The sequence below is a fragment of the Capra hircus genome, chromosome 15, assembly GCF_001704415.2.
Source record: "Capra hircus breed San Clemente chromosome 15, ASM170441v1, whole genome shotgun sequence".
NCBI lineage: Eukaryota > Metazoa > Chordata > Mammalia > Artiodactyla > Bovidae > Capra > Capra hircus.
The window spans coordinates 53289488-53311316 of NC_030822.1; the positions used below are offsets into that span (position 1 = coordinate 53289488).

General features: G+C 42.0%; 2 protein-coding genes across 3 annotated transcripts in view; both read right to left on the bottom strand.

Moving 5' to 3' along the window:
- Positions 1 to 6753, bottom strand: part of UBE4A (ubiquitination factor E4A) — a 37493-nt gene extending 30740 nt beyond the window's left edge. Inside the window, exon 1 of one of the 2 annotated variants that reach the window (XM_005689513.3) lies at positions 6648 to 6753. The gene's annotated coding sequence lies outside the window, so the exon portion shown is untranslated. The remainder of the gene's footprint in view (positions 1 to 6647) is intronic. The other variant, XM_013969509.2, reaches the window with a different exon arrangement.
- CD3G (CD3g molecule) lies at positions 8604 to 21485 on the bottom strand. Its single transcript, XM_005689511.3, has 7 exons — positions 21153 to 21485; positions 17540 to 17563; positions 16887 to 17102; positions 16065 to 16196; positions 14903 to 14946; positions 14054 to 14122; positions 8604 to 10223 (listed from the first exon to the last, which is right to left on the bottom strand). The coding sequence occupies exons 1-6, from the start codon at positions 21211 to 21213 to the stop codon at positions 14072 to 14074; spliced, it is 528 nt and encodes a 175-aa protein (XP_005689568.1). The 5' UTR covers positions 21214 to 21485; the 3' UTR covers positions 8604 to 10223; positions 14054 to 14071.

Here is a 21829-nt window from a genome sequence, read left to right on the forward strand (position 1 = left end):
GGCCAAAGTATTGGAGTTTCAGCTTCAGCATCAACCCTTCCAATGAAAATTCAGGGATGAACTCGTTTAAGGTTGCCTGGTTTATCTCCCTGTTATCCAAGAGACCCTCAAGAGTCTTCTCCAGCACCACAGTTTGAAAACATCAATTCTTTGGTGCTCAGCCTTCTTTATAGTCTAACTCTCACATCCATACATTGCTACTGGAATAATCACAGCTTTGAGTATATGGACCTTTGTCAGCAAAGTGATATCTCTGCTTTTTAATATGCTGTCTAGGTTTGTCATAGTTTTTCTTCCAAGGAGCAAGTGTCATTTAATTTCACGGCTGCAGTCACCATCCACAGTGATTTTGGAGCCCAGGAAAATAAAATCTGTCACTGTTTCCAATTTTCCCTCATCTATTTGCCATGAAGTAGTGGGATCAGATGCCATGATCTTCGTTTTTTGAATGCTGAGTTTTAAGCCAGCTTTCTTACCCTCCTTGTTCACCTTAATCAAGACGCTCTTCAATTCCCCTTCACTTTCTGCCATTAGGGTGGTGTCATCTGCATATCTGAGGTTCCTGATATTTCTCCCGGCAATCTTGATTCCAGCTTGTGGTTCATCCAGCCTGGTGTTTCCCATGATGTGCTCTGCATAGCAGTAAAATAAGCAGGGTGACAATATACAGCTTTCATGTACTCCTTTCCCAATCTTGACGTCCTTTGTTCCACGTCTGGTTCTAACTGTTGCTTCTTGACCTGCACACAGGTTTTGCAGGAGACAGGTAAGGTCGTCTGGTATTCCCATCTCTTGAAGACTTTTCCACAGTTTGTTGTGATCCACACAGTCAAAGGCTTTAGCACAGTCAATGAAACAGATGTTTTTCTGGAATTCCCTTGCTTCTTCTATGATCCAAAGCAAGTTGGCAATTTGATCTGTTTCCTCTGCCTTTTCTAAATCCAGCTTGTACTTCTGGAAGTTCTCGGTTCACATTCTGTTGAAGCCTAGCTTGAAGGATTTGAGCATTACCTTGCTAGCATGTGAAATGAGCGCAACTGTATGACAGTTTGAACATTCTTTGGCATTGCCCTTACTTACTTCCCTTAATTCATGTAGAAGCACCAAGAATTGTGTCACTGTTAGCTAACCACCACCCTACCTCTATCCTGAGGTACCCAGAGGAATGCAAAAAGTGTAATGAGCTCTTTTTATTTTTCTGTCTCCAAAATATCAATTTCTTTTTTCAACATGACACCCCCAGTTTTCCTTTGAGGATCCACTCTGCTCCCAGTTCATGTGTTCAGAAGGGATGACCTCACCCACTAGCTCTAGGAATGGGCATATGAATCTGGCTTGGCCAAAAAGAATACAGCAGTCTCTAGCCAAAGGGACTGATTCAGGAGTGGGCAATGATTCTCTAGCAAGGCCTGTTGTTAGATTGGTGCAAACCTAATTGTGGTTTCAGACCATGAATTTTGTATCATTATAACTAGGCTCTAATACATCTTTATTAATTGAAATAGGAACCATTACAATCAACACATTTTTGCCAACAAGAAATAAATGTTTGTTCCTATGGCATAAACGCTTCAGGATTTGATGAACTCTTGGAAAGCATTTTCTGCATCCTGCAGGTTGTGGACATATTTTCCTTGCAAAAAGTTGTTGAGATGCTTGAAGAAGTGCTAGTAGGTTGGTGTGAGGTCAGGTGAATACGGTGGATGAGGCAAAACTTCTTGCAATGTTGATGGGAATGTAAATTGATACAGCTACTACAGAAGACAGTATGGAGATTCCTTAAAAAGCTAGGAATAAAACCACCCTATGACCCAGCAATCCCACTCCTAGGCATATACCCTGAGGAAACCAAAACTGAAAAAGACACATGTACCCCAATGTTCACTGCAGCACTATTTACAATAGCTAGAACATGGAAGCAACCTAGATGTCCACTGACAGATGAATGGGTAAAGAAGTTGTTATACATATACACAATGGACTATTACTCAGCCATAAAAAAGAACACATTGGAGTCAGTTCCAATGAGGTGAATGAACCTAGAGCCTATTATACAGAGTGAAGTAAATCAGAAAAAGAAAGATAAATATTGTATACTAATGCATATATATGGAATCTAGAAGGATGGTCAGAGAAGGCAATGGCACCCCACTCCAGTACTCTTGCCTGGAAAATTCCATGGATGGAGGAGCCTGGTAGGCTGCAGTCCATGAGGTTGCTAAGAGTCAGACATGACTGAGCAACTTCACTTTCCCTTTTATGCATTGGAGAAGGAAATGGCAACCCACTCCAATGTTCTTGCCTGGAGAATCCCAGGGACGGGGGAGCCTGATGGGAGGCTGTCTATGTCGCAGAGTCGGACATGACTGAAGTGACTTAGCAGCAGCAGCAGGATGGTACCGAATAATTTATTTGCAGGGCAGCAATGGAGAAACAGACATAGAGAACAGACTTTTGGACATGGGGAGAAGGGAAGAGAGAGTAACGTGGAAACTTAATTACCATATGTAAAATAAGATGGCCAATGGGAAATTGCTGTATGTCTCAGGGAACTCAAACAGGGGCTCTGCATCAACCTAGAAGGGTGGGATAGGAAGGGAGATGGGAGGGAGGTTCAAGAGGGAGGGGACATATGTATACCTATGGCTGATTCATGTTAAGGTTTGACAGAAAACAACACAATTCTGTAAAGCAATTATCCTTCAATTAAAAAAACAAAACAAAAACTTCATAGCCCAGTTCATTTAACTCTCGAATCGTTGGTTGTGTGATGTGTTGTTGGGAGCTATTGTGGAGAATTGGGCCCTTTCTGTTGACCAATGCCAGCTGCAGGCATTGCAGGTTTTGGTGTATCTCATCAATTTGCTGAGCATACTTCTCAGATGTAATGGTTTCTCCAGAATTCAAAAAGCTGTAGTGGATCAGGCTGGCAGCAGACCACCAGACCACAGTGACCATGACCTTTTTTGGGGTGCAGGTTTGGCTTTGGGAAGTGCTTTGGAGCTTCTTCTCAGTGCAACCCCTGAGCTGGATGTCACTGGTTGTCATATAAAATCCACTTTTTGTTGCATGTCACAATCTGATCGAGAAATGGTTCGTTTTTGTTGCATAGAATAAGAGAAGACGACATTCCAAAAGGACGACTTTTTTGATTTGCGGTCAGTGCATGAGGCACCTACTTATCGAGCCTTTTCAACTTTCCAATTTGTTTCAAATGCCGAATGAAAATAGTCAGCACTGAGCTCTTTGGCAACTTCTTAAAACATGCAGTTGTAAGAGGATCAGCTTTGATGATTCTCTCAATAGGCTGCTGTCAACTTCTGATGGCTGGCCACTACGCTCATCTTCAAGGCTCTCAATTCCTTTGCAAAACTTGAACCACCACTGTATTGTACATTCATTAGTTCCTGGGCCAAATGAGTTTGATGTTTCGAGTTGTCTCCACTGCTTTACGACCTATTTTGAACTTGCATAAGAAAATCGCTCAAATTTGCTTTTGTCTAACATCATTTACATAGTCTAAAATAAATATAAAATAAATAGCAAGTAATAAGTCATTAGCAAAAAAAATTAAGGGAGAAATGCACATTAAAATGATGTATAACGTAACCATATTTAAGAATGTATTCCAATATCAAGTGGTAAACTTCAACAATGCAGAAACCGCAATTACTTTTGCACCAACCTAAAAGAATCAGTGAACACTAGCTTCAGGCCTTTGGCTAAACCAACAAAAAAGGAAACTTTTTTTTCTCCTGCTTTGGTCACTAGGCTGGTAAGACAGGAACCTGGAGTTGCCGTCTTTCCACCATCTAGTGAAGGCCTAGCCTAAAACTAAACCAACATGTAGGAAAAGACATGTGAGATGGAAAGAGAGCCTTCTCAGGTATAAAAAAGCCAATAGATTTCCCTACACTGTGGGAGCCAGTTCAAATGAGTTTTTAAAAATACAACTGAAAAGAGTTCAGATTAGTACAAAGGAGATGCATCACTTGCACCATCTATGCAAAAAGGAAGGAAATCAAAAGCCAAGAATTGGAACATAGAACATATATGGGCTCTAAGACTATCAAGAAACATAAAGAGGATTTATCATCATAAATGGCATTATTTCCTCCTTTCTCAATAATACACTGTCACATTACATAAAGCTAGCTTAAGACTTCCCTGGTAACCCAGTGGTTAGGACTTCACCTCCCAGTGCAGGGGGTGTAGGTTCAATTCCTTGTCCTCCCTGGTCTGGGAGCTAAGACCCCACATGCCTCACAGTAAAACACAAAAAACAAAACATAAAACAGAAGCAATATTGCAACAAATTCCATAAAGACTTGAAATGGTCCACAAAAAGTTAGCTTCCCATGACATTTTATCTATATCAACAGGACTTATAACTTTCTACATTGTATTCCTAATGTAGATCTTCTTTCTTACTAGAAGGTAAGCAGTATGAGTACAGGCTCATACCTAATTATTTTTTTTCTTGTGTCTGGTATATTCCATAAACACAAAATCCAAAACATGCATCAAATGAGTCAATCTTACATGTAATTACTCCTGACCTTCTTGTAATCAATAGCAGCACCCACAGTCCTACTTTAAGGTAAGGGTTTTACTGTTTGTCTTGGGTTGCAGTGGAAGGTCAAGGTATCAGGCCAGACACTTGTGGCCCTTTGGTATCTCAGTATGTGTAGAACAGAGAATGGAAATAAAGCTCTGTTGTCATCCATGATGAAAGACAAAAAGGGCTTTGCCTACCTCATTAAGCTCATCTTTCTCATATGTACTTCAAATCTGTGCAACAACTATTTTCATGGACAAAGAGCTAACTGTGCAACCAGGAAAATTTTACATGAAAAGGGAGGATCATTTGATGAAACCTTTGTAGGGATGTCAGTTTAGATTTGGTCAAGGATCTCACAAATGTAAAAAGAGCACCCAGATGTGACCCACTCCAAAAGAAAAGTCTGATAAAATGGAACCTTGATATTGTTTAATATTCAGTATCACTGGGAATTTATAATCTCCTTTCAACTACCATACCATAAAGCACTATCCTGTCATCAGCCTTTGGCATGACACATCTGCCAATTCTTAGAAGTTTTTGGATTTGATTTTTAAAATGCATCCTCTTTATTTATTTACTTTTGGCCGTGAGGCTTGCAGGATCTTAATTCTCCAACCAGGGATTGAATCTGGGCCCTTGGCAATGAAAGTGCAGAGTCCTAATACGGGACTGCCAGGGAATTCCCCCAGTACATCCCCTTTAAAAACACATTTCTGATAGATGTGCTGCAAGGCTCTATATTTATAAAAGTTGTCTACCTCCAGTCCTATACAATCTTCTTGCCCTCCCGTGAGTTAATCTTTTGTTTATAAAGAATATGGCTAATCCTCTTAAGGGGGCACTTTCAGCCTTTAAAGACATGACCACATAAATGTTTTAACATCAAACTTGGTATTGCTTTTAAACAGAAATACTTGGAATACTTCACAAAAATGAGACTGTCATAATCAAGCTTTATTAAATCATACTCCACAAGGTTTCTTTCCTGGAGAGTAATACGTGTGTGTGCATGCACCCGCACGGTTGCCCAGCTGTGTCTCACTCTGGGACCCCGTGGCCTGTAGCCCACCCAGATCCTCTGTCCATGGAACTTCCCAGGCAAGAATATTGGAGTGGGTTGCCATTTCCTACTCCAGAAGACCTTCCCAAGGCACGGATGGAACCCGAGTCTTCTGAGCCTGCCTGCATTAGCAGGTGGGTTCTTTACCATGGCACCACTTGGGAAGCCCAGAGTAATACATAGATCAAACAGAAAAAGAAATTAAAAAAATTATTTCACTGTTACATTCTCCACCCAATAACCCTTTCAGGCCTCTACATGCCAACAGATCCTTCCATTACATCAAACTAGAAGGATCTCATCAAGTTGCAAAGCAGACAGCATTCCTTCCTGGGTCCCATTTTATATGAGGGCTCCCATGTGAGACCAAAACAGCCTATGGCAGTGAGACTAAACGTACATATCCTTGTTCTTGGAGTGAAAAGCTGATTCCAAAGAGAATACCCATCAAACAAGCTTCTGAGCTCGGTTACTTAATTTTAGAAGTGTCCTCTAAACCCAAATGCTGAGGGAGCAAGAAGCAGAGTAACAGGAGAGTTTTGAGGGGTGAATGATCACTTGCCTTAACAAATGTCAACACCTTGCCATATGGATTCAACTGGTTTGACTACAGGGACCCAAGTTTAATTTTCTCTTCTTTGGCACCAGGGTGTCTGTTGTCTACTCTTTATATTTTATCGCCCCAGGTTCCATAAGGGATTCGCGGCACACAGGGAGACCTACCCACTAGGGGCACGTTCTAGAGAAGGAAAGCCAAAGATAATGCAAGGCCAGGATTCTGGCCTTTTCCAGGAGCGGAATGGCAAAGAGGGGCAGAAATGCCAGAAACAGGAGCACTGTAAGGGGTTCCCAAACCAGACAGGGTCGAAGTTCTTGAAGGAGAGCCAGTGTTCAGGAAAGGACAGGAGAATTTGGAGGAGGTAAGCGTGCAAAGATTTGGACTGGCATCCGACTAGGAGAAAAAAAAAAAAATCACACTGCAGACTCAACGATCCCCTCCCCTCCAGCTATATCCTCTCTTACCAGAGCCTGAAAGGCCAGCAGCGACGACACGACAGAGTCTCAGTGGCCGAAGAGCTCCCACTTCCGAGTCAGCAAGGCAACCGGAACTGACGTCATGACTAGGCGCCAAGCCGTGTGCAATTTCATCCGGGCGCCGGAAGCTGGGTGTGTCGCCCTGTGCTGGGAGCGGGCGCGCAAACATTCCCACAGCGCATGCACTAACTGGCTGCGGACGGGCGGAAGTGGCCGGAAGCGGCCTAGGGGTTGGTTGTGTTGGGGGCGGGTCGCGTTGAGCAGGGAGAGCGGTGTTTCGGAGGTCGGTAGGAGTAAACGGGCCTGGGAAACCCATGTATCGGCAGTAGCTATGAGGGGGTGAACACTGGCGCTGCTTAGGCATCTACGGACTTATGCTTTCTATTTTTCCCACCGATGTGCCTTACTGAAACAGCTTCTATGATTCTTCATAGATCATTTTTGTCTGTGAAGCAACAGTAGCATTAACAATAACTGAAACTTGTGAGCTCTTATTAGGTGCCAGGCAGTGTGTTCAAATATGCTGTCTTTGATTGGGTTGCAGTTTTTTTGTCAGGTGAAGAGGATGCAGATCCTCAAGGGTACTCTGAAGTTACACAGAGGGAAAAAATGGAGCATACTTTTCAAGTGCAAGTGAAAAGACAATACCTAGAGTGATGGAAAGTATTTGTAAATCACATTACTGATTTAAAAAATTATATCGTTATATTAAAAAGTCTATAACTCAATAAAACCTCAAACAACTTGATTAAAGAATGCACAATGGGCTTGAATAAATAGTGTTCTATAGAAGATATGCAAATAGCCAATAAGCGCATGAAGAGGTGCTCAATGTCACTAATCATGAGAGAAGTGCAAGTCAAGACTACAATGAAGTACCACCTCATCCCTCTTAGGAAGGTGATTATGAAAAAGTAAAAAGAAAATAAGTCTTGGTGGGACGTGGTGAGATAGGGGCCCTTGTGAATGTAAACTACTGGAGTACTTCAGAAAAAGTTTAGTGTTCCTTAAAGAGCTAAACGGAATTATCATATGATGCTGCAATTCTACTTCTGGCTAAATACGTCAAAGAAATAGTTATTTGTACAGCACTGTTCGTAGCAACATCATTTGTAGTAGGCAGAAGGTGCTGCTGCTGCTGCTCCTGCTGCTAAGTCGCTTCAGTCGTGTCTGACTGTGTGACTCCCATAGACGGCAGCCCACCAGGCTCCCCCGTCCCTGGGATTCTCCAGGCAAGAACACTGGAGTGGGTGGGAGAAGGTGGAAACAACCCAAATGTCCATTGACAGATGAATGGACATACAGAATGTGGCATATACATACAGAAGGTTATTATTAAACCTTAAAAGGGAAGGAAATTTTGATACATGCTACAACATGAATGAACCTTGAGAACATCATGCCAAGTGAAATAAGCCAGACACAAAAGGACAAATACTATATGCCTCTACTTATATGTGGTACCTAGAGTAGGCAAATTCATAAAGACAGAAAGTTAAATAGAGGTTACCAGGGACTGGGGCGGAGAAGGCAATGGCACCCCACTCCAGTACTCTTGCCTGGAAAATCCCATGGACGGAGGAGCCTGATAGGCTGCAGTCCATGGGGTCGCTGAGGGTTGGACACAACCTAGCGACTTCACTTTCACTTTTCACTTTCATGCATTGGAGAAGGAAATGGCAACCCACTCCAGTGTTCTTGCCTGGAGAATCTCAGGGACGGGGGAGCCTGGTGGGCTGCCGTCTATGAGGTCACACAGAGTCGGACATGACTGAAGTGACTTAGCAGCAGCAGCAGCAGGGACTGGGGAGAGGGAGGAATAGGGAATTATCTTTTAATAGGTAGAGTGTTTCTTCAGAATAATGAAAAAGTTATGCAAATGAGAGTGCTGATGGTTGCGCAACATTGTGGGTGTATTTAATGCCACTGAATAGTACACTTAAAAATGGTTAAAATGGTGTTTTACTTTATTTTAACGCACACACACAGACATGAATATGTACATACCAAATGCTGAGCAATCTTAGAGTGCCTATTATGTTCTAGCATTGTTTTAGCTCCTCAAGCTACAGTAGTGGAAAAAAAAATACAAGTCTTCCTTTTTGGAGTTTACAATCTGGTGAGAGTGGAGCATTTAAAATCAATGTGCATAAGGTGGGTTTTTCAATAAATAGTTCCAGATTAAGTGGGTAGCTGTGTGATTTAAAAGTTAGCCAATATATTAGACCTTTACACCTTGGATTAAATTAGTCTAAGATGGATCAGAGATTTAAATATATAAACCAGGAAAATGCTAGAGGAATTAATGGAAGAAAAGTTTTAAAAGAATAATCTTAGAATGGGAGAAGGCATTTTAAAATATGAAACAACCTAGAAACCGTAAAAGAACAGTGAATTCTACTACATGCAAATGTTTGTAAAATGTGTGTAGAAAACCAACCATAAGTAAAGTCAAAACCCAAAACTGAAAATATTTGCAGTTAATATTGTAAACAAAAGATATAGTTTCCCAAATATGTAAAGGATTGTTGCAAGTCAATAAGACAATCAAAGGATATGAGCCTATATTTCATGAGCAGGAAAAGTAAATGATTCACTCTCATTTTTAATTAGGAAAATGCAAATTAAAATTAAGCCAAGATGCCATTTTAACTTATCTGATTTACAAAGTTGAAAAAGCTTAGTAGTGCACTTTTGGATTGTGTATGAAACAATAGGCACTCGTTAGAATTATGTATTGGTCCAAGCTCTATGAAGTGCAATTTGGCAATATTTCATTAAATGACAGGTGAAAATACATTATGGTCCTGCAATTGCATTTATTTGTATTTTTACAAATAGTCTTAATTTTCAAAATAACATTTATCGTTAGAACTAAAACTATAAAAACATCTTTGTGATCTTGGGTTTGGCAAGGATTTCTTAGTCATGACACCAAGAGCACAATCCATAAAAGAAAAAAAAAGAGTAAAACAGATTTCAGCAAAATTAAAAACCTTTGCATTTCAAAAGACACCATTAAGAAAATGAAAAGACAAATCACAAACTGGTAGATATATTTGCAAATCATATATCTGCTAAAAGACTTGTATTTGAAAATATATAAAAATGTTTACAATTCAATAGTAAGAAGAAAAACAAATAACTGAATTTTAAAAGTTGTGAATACACACATCACTAAAGATATGATGAGAATAGCCAATAAGCACATGAAAAGATGTTCAACATCATTAGTCATTTGAGAATGCAAATTAAAGCCATAATAAGATACTGTTTTACATCCCCTAGAATGGCTATACTAAAAAAGATAGTAACGAACTTTTGTGAGGATGAGGAGAAAGAGGAACCCCAATCACTTATTGCTGCTGGGAATGTAAAATGGAACAGCCAGTTTTGGCAAACACTTTGGCAGTTTCTTAAACTGATATAAATTTACCATACCACCCAGCAATCCTTCCCTCCTAGGTAGCAACCCAGAGAAATGAAAACATATGTCCACATGAAGACTTGGCACGAGAATGTCCAGAACATCCATATGATTCCATTTTTCCAGAAAAGGCAAATCTAAAGGGACAGAAAAGAGATTAGTGATTGCCGACTGAGCTATGAGGGAAGCCCCCCAAAACAGCACAAGAAACTTTAAGAGACTGATGGAAGTAGTCTAAATCTGGATTATGGTGATGGTTGTACAACTGGGAAAATTTGATAAAAATTACTGAGAACAGGTGAAATCCTGTAAGGTGAGTGATTTTATAGCATGTAAATTATACCTCAATACAATTTTTAAGAGCTTCCTTGGTGGCTCAGATGGTAAAGAATCTGCCTGCAAAGAAGGAGACCCTATTTGATCCCTGGGTCTGGAAGATACCCTGGAGAAGGGAATGGCTACCCATTCCAATATTCTTGCCTGGAGAATTCCATGGACAGAGGAGCCTGGAGGGCTGGAGTCTATGGGATCACAAAGAGTTGGACATGACTGAGCAACTACAACTACTACAATTTAAAAAAATAACATTTCTACAGTCATTGTGGCATTGTAAGAGCAAAAGAACCAGCTTAAACATCCATTAGTAAAGGACTAGTTGAGAAAATTATAGGTGATCTGTACAAAGTGTCTATATTTTTTAAAAAGGAGCTCCTTTATATGTTGGTATGAAGTATTCAGATTTTATTGAATAGAATAAAATCTTGAAAAGTGCGAGATGTATAAGACAACATTTGTGTTAAAAATATGGGGAGAATAATGCACACTTGGAATTTGCTTATATATGCCGAGAATATCTCCAACATAGAGTATTTTATATATCTTGTAAGACTGTATTGTTATTGTTCAGATGCTCAGTCACGTCTGACTCTTTGCAACTCCATGGACTGCAGCACGCCAGGCTTCCCTGTCCTTCACCATCTCTCAGAGCTTGTTCAAAATCATGTCTGTTGATTCCATGAAGCCATCCAACCATCTCATCCTCTGTCATCTCATTCTCCTCCTGCCTTCAATCTTTCCCAGCATAGGGTCTTTTCTAATGAGTTGGCTCTTTGCATCAGGTGCCAAACTATTGGAACTTCAGCTTCAGCATCAGTCCTTCCAATGAATATTCAGGATTGATTTCCTTTAAGATTGACTGGTTTGATCTCCATGCAGGCCAAGGGACTCTCAAAGTCTTCTTCAACATCACAATTCAAAAGCATCAATTCTTTGGTGCTCAGCCTTCTTTATGGTCCAACTCTCACATCCATACTTGACTACTGGAAAAACCATAGCTTTGCTGGACCTTTGTTGGTAAAGGTCTTTGCTTTGTCTCTGCTTTTTAACATGCTGTCTAGGTTTGTCATAGCTTTCCTTCTAAGGAGCTAGTGTCTTTTAATTTCATGGCCTTAGTCAACATCTACAGTGATTTTGGAGCCCAAGAAAATACAGTCTATCACTGTTTCCATTGTTTCTCCATCTATTTGCCACGAAGTGATGGGATTGGATGCCATGATCTTAATTTTTTGAATGTTGAGTTCTAAGCCAGTTTTTTTGCTCTCCTCTTTCACTTTCATCAAGAGGCTCTTCAATTCCTCTTGCTTTCTGCCACAAGGGTGGTGTCATCTGCATATCTGAGGTTATTGATATCTCCTTGCAATCATGAATTCTGGCTTGTACTTCATCCAGCCCAGCTTTTCATATGATGTACTCTGCATAGAAGTTAAATAAACAGGGTGACAATATTCAGCCTTGACGTACTCCTTCCTAATTTTGAACCAGTCCTTTGTTCCATGTCTGGTTCTAACTGTTGCTTCTTGACCTGCATACAGGTTTTGCAGGAGGCAGGTAAGGTCGTCTGGTATTCCCATCTCTTGAAGAGTTTTCCACAGTTTGTTGTGATCCACACAGTCAAAGGCTTTAGCAAAGTCAATGAAGCAGAAGTAGATTTTTTTTTTTTCTGGAACTCTCTTGCTTTTTCTATGATCTACTGGAAGCTGGCAATTTGATCTCTGTTTCCTCTGCCTTGTCTAAATCCAGCTTGAACATCTGGAAGTTCTCAGTTCATGTACAGTTGAAGCCTTGCTTGGAGAATTTTGAGCATTACTTCAATAGCATATGAAATGAGTGCAGTTGTGCTGTATTTTGAACATTCTTTGGCATTACCTTTCTTTGGGATTGGAATGAACACTGATCTTTTCCAGTCCTGTGACCACTGCTGAGTTTTCCATATTTTCTGGCATACTGAGTGCAGTACTTTAACAGCGTCATCTTCTAGGATTTGAAATAGCTCAACTGGAATTCCATCACCTCCACTAGCTTTGTTCATAGTGATGCTTCCTTAGGACCACTTGAGTTCACATTCCAAGATGTCTGGCTCTAGGTGAGTGATCACACCATCGTGATTATCTGAATCATGAAGATCTTTTTTGTATAGTTCTTCTGCATATTCTTGCCACCTCTTCTTAATATCTTCTGCTTCTGTTAGGTCCACACTAATTTCTGGAAACTAGTATTATTGTTTGCCTCTGGAGAAGGCAACTGGGTGGCTGGGTAGAGAGTGAGAGGGAGACCTTTCACTGCGTATTTAAACTATGTGAATTATGACTTACACCGAAAGTAAATAAAAATGTAAAAAAGATATTCAAATAAAGGAGGTTGTTTGCCCTTTCCATTTTTCTTTTCTAGAAAAATTACTTCCAATAGGTGGCGCTCCTGAAACACCATACGAGTTTTGTTGTTCAGTCGCTGAGTTGTGTCCGACTCTATGGACTGCAGCAAGGCAGGCTTCCCTGTCCTCCACCATCTCCCCCAGAGTTTGCTCAAGTTCATGTCCATTGAGTTGGAGATGCTATCTAACCATCTTATCCTCTGCTGCCTTCTCCAGGCACCTAGTTACCCAGTTAATACAAGTTTTGCTTTATTTTGAGAGAAACACAAATTTGCTCTGATGGCCTTTCTTCTCCATTTGTCACCTTTGTGAAGTCTAGATTTAGGGCTGAAAATTTCTCTGCTAGGTTTGCTCCAAAATGTATTGCTTTGTTTCTGAGAACTGGATAGAAGGGAAAGCACCTGGATTTTAAAAAATGCAACTGGTTCAGAAAATCAAATATTGCTTGGGCCCTGTTTCCCTGACTGGAGTTTCTGTTTGATTGAATCAGAACTTCGGATCAATTGGAAGATTAATATAGGTCAGTGATTCTTTTTTTTCCCCTAATATATATATATTTCACTGAAGTATAGTTGCCTTGCAATGTTTAAGGTGCACAGCAAGGTGATTCAGTTATACATATACACAAACATTACTTTTGAAATTATTTTCCATTATAGCTTATTACTATTACTTGGGCTTCCCTTGTGGCTCAGACGGTAAAGAATCTGCCTGCAGTGTGGGAGACCTGGGTTCAATCCCTGGGTTGGGAAGATCCTCTGGAGGAGGGCATGGCAACCCACTCCAGTATTTTTGTCTGGAGAATCCATTGGACAGAGAAGCCAGGTGGGCTACAGTCTACGGGGTTGCAAAGAGTTGGACACGACTGAGCAACTAAGCACCTACAGCACAAACATATTATTTATATATATGTATACAAAAGTTTTCTACTATGCTTAATAAAGGCTTGAGAATTATAGATCAGTGATTCTTAACTAAGGGCGACTTTGCTCCCGAGGGGATATTTGCAGTATGTGGAGATATTTTTGTTGTCAGACTTGGGGGTGCTACTGGCATCTGGTGGAGAGAGGCCAGGGATGCTGCTATAAATCCTACAATGCGCAGGAGAGTCATCCCCCTCCCCCCACGGAATGATCAATCAACTCTCCTTACCCTCCCGTCCTTATAGCTGCTTGGGGAAAGGAGATAGGCTTGGCAGTAGTTGGGAGGGCAGGTAGTGCAAAGGCACTTCCTTAGAATTAGTGTAGAAAGACATACCTAGTCTGAGTCTTAGGTTCACTTCTTCCTCAGGTGGCTGTATTGGTCATCTTCCCGTTCCTTAAGGGGCTACAAAGGACATTTTATCATCATCCTCTATGAATTAATTTATAGGTATTTATTTTTTAACTTAAAAAATTTATAAAATTTTTTAGCTTTTACTTCCAATGTCTTTAATTTTTTTCACCTTTCTTCAGGTATATATATTTATGCTTTTGTCACTTCTATATATTTAAGTTTTATTGGAGTATAGTTGATTTGCAATGTTGTGTTAGTTTCAGGCATCAGCAAAGTGAGTCAGTTATGCACATATCCACTTTTCTTTTTTTAAGATTCTTTCCCATTTGGCCATCGCAGAGTACTGAGTAGAGTTCCCTGTGTTATACAGGAAGTTCTTATTAGTTGTCTATTTGAGATACAGCAGTGTGTAAATGTCAATCCCAATATTCCAGTTTATTCCGCCCCACTTTACTCCCTGGTAACCATAAGTTGTTTTCTACTGATGCATACTTATTGAGCGCTTTTTATGTTCAAGGTTTTGGAGTCGTTTCCTCATGGTCCTGGGGGCAGAAGCGGACAAGGATGGAGGAAGGTGCTGCGCCTAGTTTCTCTGTGTGGCCCTCTCAATATGTTCTTCAGCTTGTCTTACTAGATCCTTACCTCAGTCTCTCTCGATCGTTCTCTTTGTTTCATCCATTCCACCCAAAGGGATAACCATGCCATTGTCTGTTATGTCCTAAGCGGTTTTTGTGTACACAGTAACTTCCAAATAACTTGCCCACCCGACCCCCATTTCAAAATTTTACCGCCACTAACTAGCAGTGTCTCTTTCATTTCATAGTCACTTACCTGGTAGAGCTGGTCATTGTTCAACAGCGTCTGCTTGTCTGAAGCTGCACAAAAAAATAAACAGAATGCGCACACAAACAAGACGGAATGAATAATTAACTGGGTTATGTTCTCGCAACGGAGCACCGAATAGCAGTGAGAATTAGTGAAATACATCTACACACAACATTATGGATGGATCTCACAAGCATACTGTTGAGTGAAAGAAGCCACACACAAGAGTACTTGATGTGTGAGTCTATCTACATAAGGATCAAAACCAGGGAGAATGAATCAATGTTGTTAGAAATTAGGAGAATGGTTGCTTTGGGGACTAGGTAGAGGCTGGAAGTGACCCCAAGGATTAATTTACTTTCTTTAACTGGGTGCTGAATGCATGTGTGTGTTTGCTTCGTTAAAAATTTTTTTTGAGCTGTATATATGTGATTCATGCACTTTTGTGAATGCAGGTTTTACTTATATAAAGAGATTTTTTTTTTAAAGTACAGAGGACAGGGACTTCCCTGGTCGTCCAGTGGTTAAGAATCCATCTGTTAAGTGCTGGGGACACAGTTTTGATCCCTGCTCTGGGAAGATCACACATGCCACTGAGCAACTAAGCCTTCAAGCCTCTGTGCCCAGAGCCCAGGCTCTGCAACTAGAGAAACCACCGCAATGAGAAGCCCTGCACTGCAACGAAGAGTAGCCCTGCTTGCCACAACTACCAAAAGCCTGCATGCAGCAATGAAGACCCACAGCCAAAAATAAACAGATAAAATTAAATAAACAGTGAGTAATTTTTTTAAAAAAGAACGGAGGACAAGTCAGAGAGAGTTGTATCTTGAAACAAGCAAATATGCTATGAAAACACCAAGTGTCCTTTTCCTCCTGCCTTCAGAGTCAGAGCCTCACTGGACCATGCTCATCAGGAACACTTACTAACCCAGCCTCTTCTATTGGGTCTCTTTTGGTAGGAAGGAGGCTGGGGGTCCCAGATAGCCTCAGCTCTCATCTAAGAACATTATTTTGTTTTGTTTCTTGATTTATTTGGCTGCGCCGGGTCTTACTTGTGGCATACAGGATCTAGTTGCCTGACTGTGGATCAAACTCTGGCCACCTACACTGGGAGCTAGGAGTCTTAGCTACTGGACCACCAGGGAAGTCCCTAAGAACATTCTTTTACCTCTTGACTGGCGAACTCCTTCCTGTCCAGCAATGAAGTAGACCCCAACAGCAAGGAGGAAAATGCTGACGATTTCAGTGAAGATAAAGCCAGCCACAGTGGCTGGATTCAGTTCAATGCAGTTCTGACACACTGTGGGGAGAGGGAAGGACAAGAATTCCTTCAACCCTGGATTTTTTTTCTCTTGAGATAATATTTCTGTCCAGGGCAGCAGGCCTCTCTGTGGGTGGTATGGCTAGGGAATTGCCTGGAAGATCCTTGGACTAAGAACTCAGTGCTTTTTGATGTTCCTTTATTGTGCAGGAGTCTGGGGGAAATCCATGTGGTTTTACTACCAGCAACTATTGAAATAAACTGCTAAGTCACTTCAGTTGTGTCCGACTCTTAGCGACCCCATGGACTGTAGCCCACCAGGCTCCTCCGTCCATGGGATTTTCCAGGCAAGAGTACTGGAGTGGGGTGCCATTTCCTTCTCTGTTTGAAATAAAAGGAAGACCATATCCCATTCTCCATGCTACAGTCGCTCAACTTGTAATCTCCCCTGTCTCCTTTACCTGTCTTAACTTGGTTTGTATAAACTGCTGACTCCTCCAAGCAGTGGGGCCTACCCAAAGGTGAGCCAGGCTTTATAAGACAAGCTATGCTTTTTCAAAATGTTGGGGAACTGCTTTGTTAAATTTAAAAAAATATAAGCTGAGATTAAGAAAGCTGACTCTTACATTACTGTTTAGCATCTATGTCTACACCCACCCCAGACAAGAAGCTCACCAGAGCAGCCGGTACTGCTTAATTTCACATAAGCAAACCAAAAGGGATACGTACTTCTATAATATATTTGGAGTGATTTTGATTCGTTACTTGACCCTTTACATTCATATATTCCTCGAGGGTCTTTGGTACTACTTCCAAGATCCCAGGTAAGTTTATCTGTGTCTCCAGAACTTATTTCTTCCATATCTTTAAGCCATGTGATCTTTTTTTCATCCGTGACACAAATCAGAATTACAGAACCATCTTCTCGATTGTCATCCACTTTTACTGAAAAAGGAAATGCATGTTAAGATCTTGCCTCTGAAATTCTCCCTGTCTCGGGGCACACATGATTCACAGGGGAATCTGTTTAGAATTCCAGATTCTATTCAATAGTTCTGGGGAAGCACTGACAGTTGGCATTTCTAACACACTCCCAGGTGAAGCCAGTGCTGTTGATTCATAGGTGGTGCTTTGAGTAATGCCTAGCTGCTAGGGCCCAGTTTCTCCTCCAAGCACCAGACAATTAATTGTTTAGCTCCAGGAAACCCAGGGAGGTCTAGACTGGCCACTGATTTGGTTAACAATGGAAGGATTTGCTCTCTATCCTTTATCATCCCATCCCTTCTAAGCTGTGCACTTGCTCCTATAGGACTGCCGTTGTGAGAGGCCATATTTCCATGAATTTCCCCAGTCTGATGACAGAAAGAAGACATTTCCCTTACCTTCTCTCACATAGGCCATAGTACCTGCAGAGACAGAAGACAGAGGATTAGCTGCGCATGGAGTCCTTCAGATCTCCTGATGCATCATTTCCACAGTCATTTGAGGCCAAGATGAAGAGAGAGAGCCTAATCCATGTGAGTGACAATATCTGTACTTATTTCCCTGGATGGTAGCCTAAACCACCAAACTGAATTTAGGGTGTTGTATAACAAAAATTTGTCTAGTCTTTGTTCTGGGCTTCTGGGAGGGAGTTTCTCAACCCTTGGAATTTTGTGAATGATAGGATTGCCTTTGTGTTTCTTGGTGGACCCTTGGATCATACATGAATTTATGTTAAAGAGATGACTCAGGATGGGACAGGTCAAGACTAAACATGTGATTAGAGAATCGGGACTTTGAGCTCTCAGAGGTGGAGGAGGGACTGGATATTGAGTTCAGTCACATGATCAATGATTCAATCAATCATGCCTATGTGATGAAATCCCAAGAAAAACTCAGTGGCACTTCCTGGTTGGTAAACATATCAACAGGCCAGGAGGTTGATGTATTTTAATTCTGGAAGGAAAAAGCATGGAACCTCTGTGATCAGGACCCTCCCAGACTTCACTCTATGTGTCTCTTCATTTGTCTAGATCTGATTTTTTTTTTTTTGTAATAATGAAACTGTACTAGCAGTACAGGGCTTTCCTGAGTTCTGTGAGCTGTTCTAGCAGATTCTGAGGGGGTTCTTGGGAACTCTCCAGATTTGTAGGCAGTTCATCAGAAGTGCGGGTGGTCTGGGGATCCCTGAACCAGTGCCTCCCTTTTTAAGTGAGGGGAGTCTTTTTGGGGACTGTGCCCTTCACCTTTGGGGTCTGATCCCAACTCTGGATGGTTGTGCACTGAGCAATTGTATTGCACTGTATGTAAGGGTATTGCCTGTACATTGTGGAATGCTCTGCTCCTTTAGCAGCTAAAGCCTTGGAAAAGATTGGGTGTGTATTAGCTAAAGTCTTTTAGAGCAGAATTACTTCTATAATGTTCAGCTTTGGTGACCCACTTTTTGTGTGTGTGTGTAAATCCTGAATGTCCCGAAGGAGTTAGCCACTAAATAGCCCTCAAATCTGTCTCAAAACTCAGAGTAGTAAAGTTGCATGCTAGACATACTATAGAGAACCAACACTGGAGTTCAGTTCAATCGGATTTAATCCAAACACTCACCGATCACTATTATGTGCCTGACATGAAGAAGGAGTATGGAAGAAAAGGGTGGTGATACAAATAACTAGTTGTTGCTTCTGAAGAGTTTACAACGAAGTGGAAAATAACCCACAAATGTAATAAATGTAATAGTACTTATAAATTATCATTTAGTACTTGCATAAATGCATATGAAAAGGGGTAGAAACTATTGATTTTGGCCAAGGAGGAGGGACAGGAAAAGCTTGACAGAGAAGATAGCAGTCTTAGAACTTCACACAGAGCTGAACTGAACTGTTTATGAATACCACTTAGCACAGTGCCTGAAACATGGTAGGAGCATTATATGTTTTGAATGAAAGTATGAATGGATAAATGAAAAAAAAAAAAGGCAAGACAAAGAGTTAAACAGATTTCTAACTAGCTCTTCTCCCCAGCAACCTGGTCACTGTGAAAGAAACAAAGAGTCCTCTCATTCTAACCCTGATACCATAGAAAAGACAGTATAATTGATTGCTGACATTTAAATTTTTGATTATCTGAATTCTAGTTCCTTCTAGGACTTGAGAACTCATGTAGCCAAATTTCCTAGGTTGATGGCTGAGAGAACTGAACCCAGAGGGAGGAGGCATCGCCAAGTTCACCTGGCTCATTGGTGACTGAGCTGCACACAGAACTCAGGTTTCTACGGCTCAGTCCAGGGCTTCTTTTTGCTCTACAGAAATAGCTGCCACACAGGCTTTCAGCACTGCCCCTCACCCTGTGTTGTCTTCAGTTGGCTCTTTCTCTGTTCCTCTCAGAAATAATTCTAAACTCCACCGTCTCTTCTAGTCCCCTACTCAGTCATCATCCAGCTCAATTTTAGCAGGTTACATTGCTGCCCACTTCAGTTCAGTTCAGTTGCTCAGTCGTGTCCGACTCTGCGACCCCATGAATTGCAGCACGCCAGGCCTCCCTGTCCATCACCAACTCCCGGAGTTCACTCAGACTCACGTCCATCGAGTCAGTGATGCCATCCAGCCATCTCATCCTCTGTTGTCCCCTTCTCCTCCTGCCCCAGTCCCTCCCAGCATCAGAGTCTTTTCCATTGAGTCAACTCTTCCCACTTAGTTGATTGAAAACATGGATGCTGTAACGGCTCTTTCTTCTTCAGCTTCTTTTCCACCCACAAGCGTCTCTAAGGCTGGAGCCATCTGCGCTTCCTCTCTTCTAGTCTCAGAGGGGGAGATTGCCTTGTTCTCTGTGCCCTTGATCCCACCCGTGACTGCAGCCTTCAGTATCAGTTCCAGGGCCTCCCTCTACTCACCGTCTTCTCCTTTAGCTCAGAAATGTGCTCAAGTTTCTTTCACACACAAACACATTTCTTCTTAGAGTCTGCTACTTCTCCACTTACCACTCAACCTCTCCAGCCTTCTCATCCAAACTTCTTTAAAGAACATTTTACACTTGCTGCTCTTTCGCCCCCTTGCCCTCCACCTTCTACTCATTTCCATTTGTCTTCCACTCACACTACCTCACTTAAACTCCTTTACGTCATCTATGATCTTTGTTTTGCCAAATCCCACAGACTTAAACTTTTAAATATATTCTTCTATCAGTGGATGTATCTTTAGCATTTCATACTCTTGGCGATTCTCTCCTGGAAGTTCTCTACTCCCTCGGTTTCTATGGAATTGCACTCACCTGATTATTTCAGCTCTTTGATCATTCCTTTATCTCTTTCCTGACATTTTTTTCCTCTAACTTTCCTTAACAGCGATATCCTCACAGTTCCATCCTCAGCCTCCTTTTCCTCACATCTCGCATAATGCTTGAATGATGTCAACAACTTTCAATGTCTAGAGTCCATATTCCAGGCATCGACCCAGTTCATCCACTTCCTACTGAATTCCCAAATGAATATTCATACAAGTACCCTATATTGTGCTTTATACTCAGTCTGGAAATGTTGAAACTTATCACTTCAATCAGACTATGAGCCCATGGAGGGCAGAAGGTTATTATTCACCTTTATATTCTCCTAGCCTGATACATACTAGGATCGACCTCACACATATTTGTTGACCAGCTGACCGACCGAGTAAGCGAATGCTCTATAAATCTACTCCTAGCCGGAGCTCTGAGTTAAGGAATACAACCTGTTTCTTTTCAGGCTCCTGGCCTGTGCCCTTTGGGCTACATTCAAACCTAAGATGGCGGCATCCGGGTCCTCTCTCAAGTCCCTCTGTTTTGATTTCTTAAGGGACAAGCACTCCACCTCTCCCATGGAACACTGCTTCTCTCTAGCACAGAAACTTCTTTTTTGCCCTTCCTTCTTTGAACTTCAGGGTGACATCTCAAGGTTAGGGGATCCCAGTACTCTTGTCCCCCCGGTGATGGGCTTCTTCCCTTGAGCCCTTCTCCGGGCTGTCAGACCCCCTAGTGGGCCCTTACCTTGAAGAAGAGTGACAGCCAGGATGAGGCCAGCCAGACGCTTCCTCTGCTGCATATCCATCTCTGTTCTCCGCAGAAGCACTGAGCAACCCGCAGCAGCCAGCCAGCCAGCCTGTGCTAGCAGCTAGCCTGGCCCCGCCCAGCATCCTTAGGGCTGGGGCCCCTGTGAGCCTCCACCCTGGGCTGCTAGTGTGGGCAGTGGGTGGGGGCAGGGCTCAGGAGGGCTGCAGGTGCAGATGGCTCTGACTTTCCGTTGGGGAGAGGAGCGTGGGAGGTGGAGGGGAGGGAGCGGGACAGAGTGCTGGATTTCCATCTCAGAGACTCGGCTTATACAGAAAGCGCCCTTGGGTGCTGGGTGGGAGGTGGCCTGGGCCCCTTTCTTCACGAGGAGGATAAACACTTCCGCCATTATCTGTTACTCGGAGCTCAGCCAGTTGTTGCCTGTTGCTAGCTGTTGTTAGAACTGATGAACTTCACTGGGAACCCTTAGGTGCTTAGGGCTGGAGCTCTGAACAGAGAGCCACCTCAGTCCAGGGATTTTTTTTTCACTGCTCTTTGAAGATGAGATCGTCAAAGTGGTGCCTGCCTGGAAAGGAATAGATAGGATTATTCCTCCAGGACAGGATATGCATTTCCAGGGACAGGGGCCTCAGCTGAACTCCCAGGATCTCAGGCCC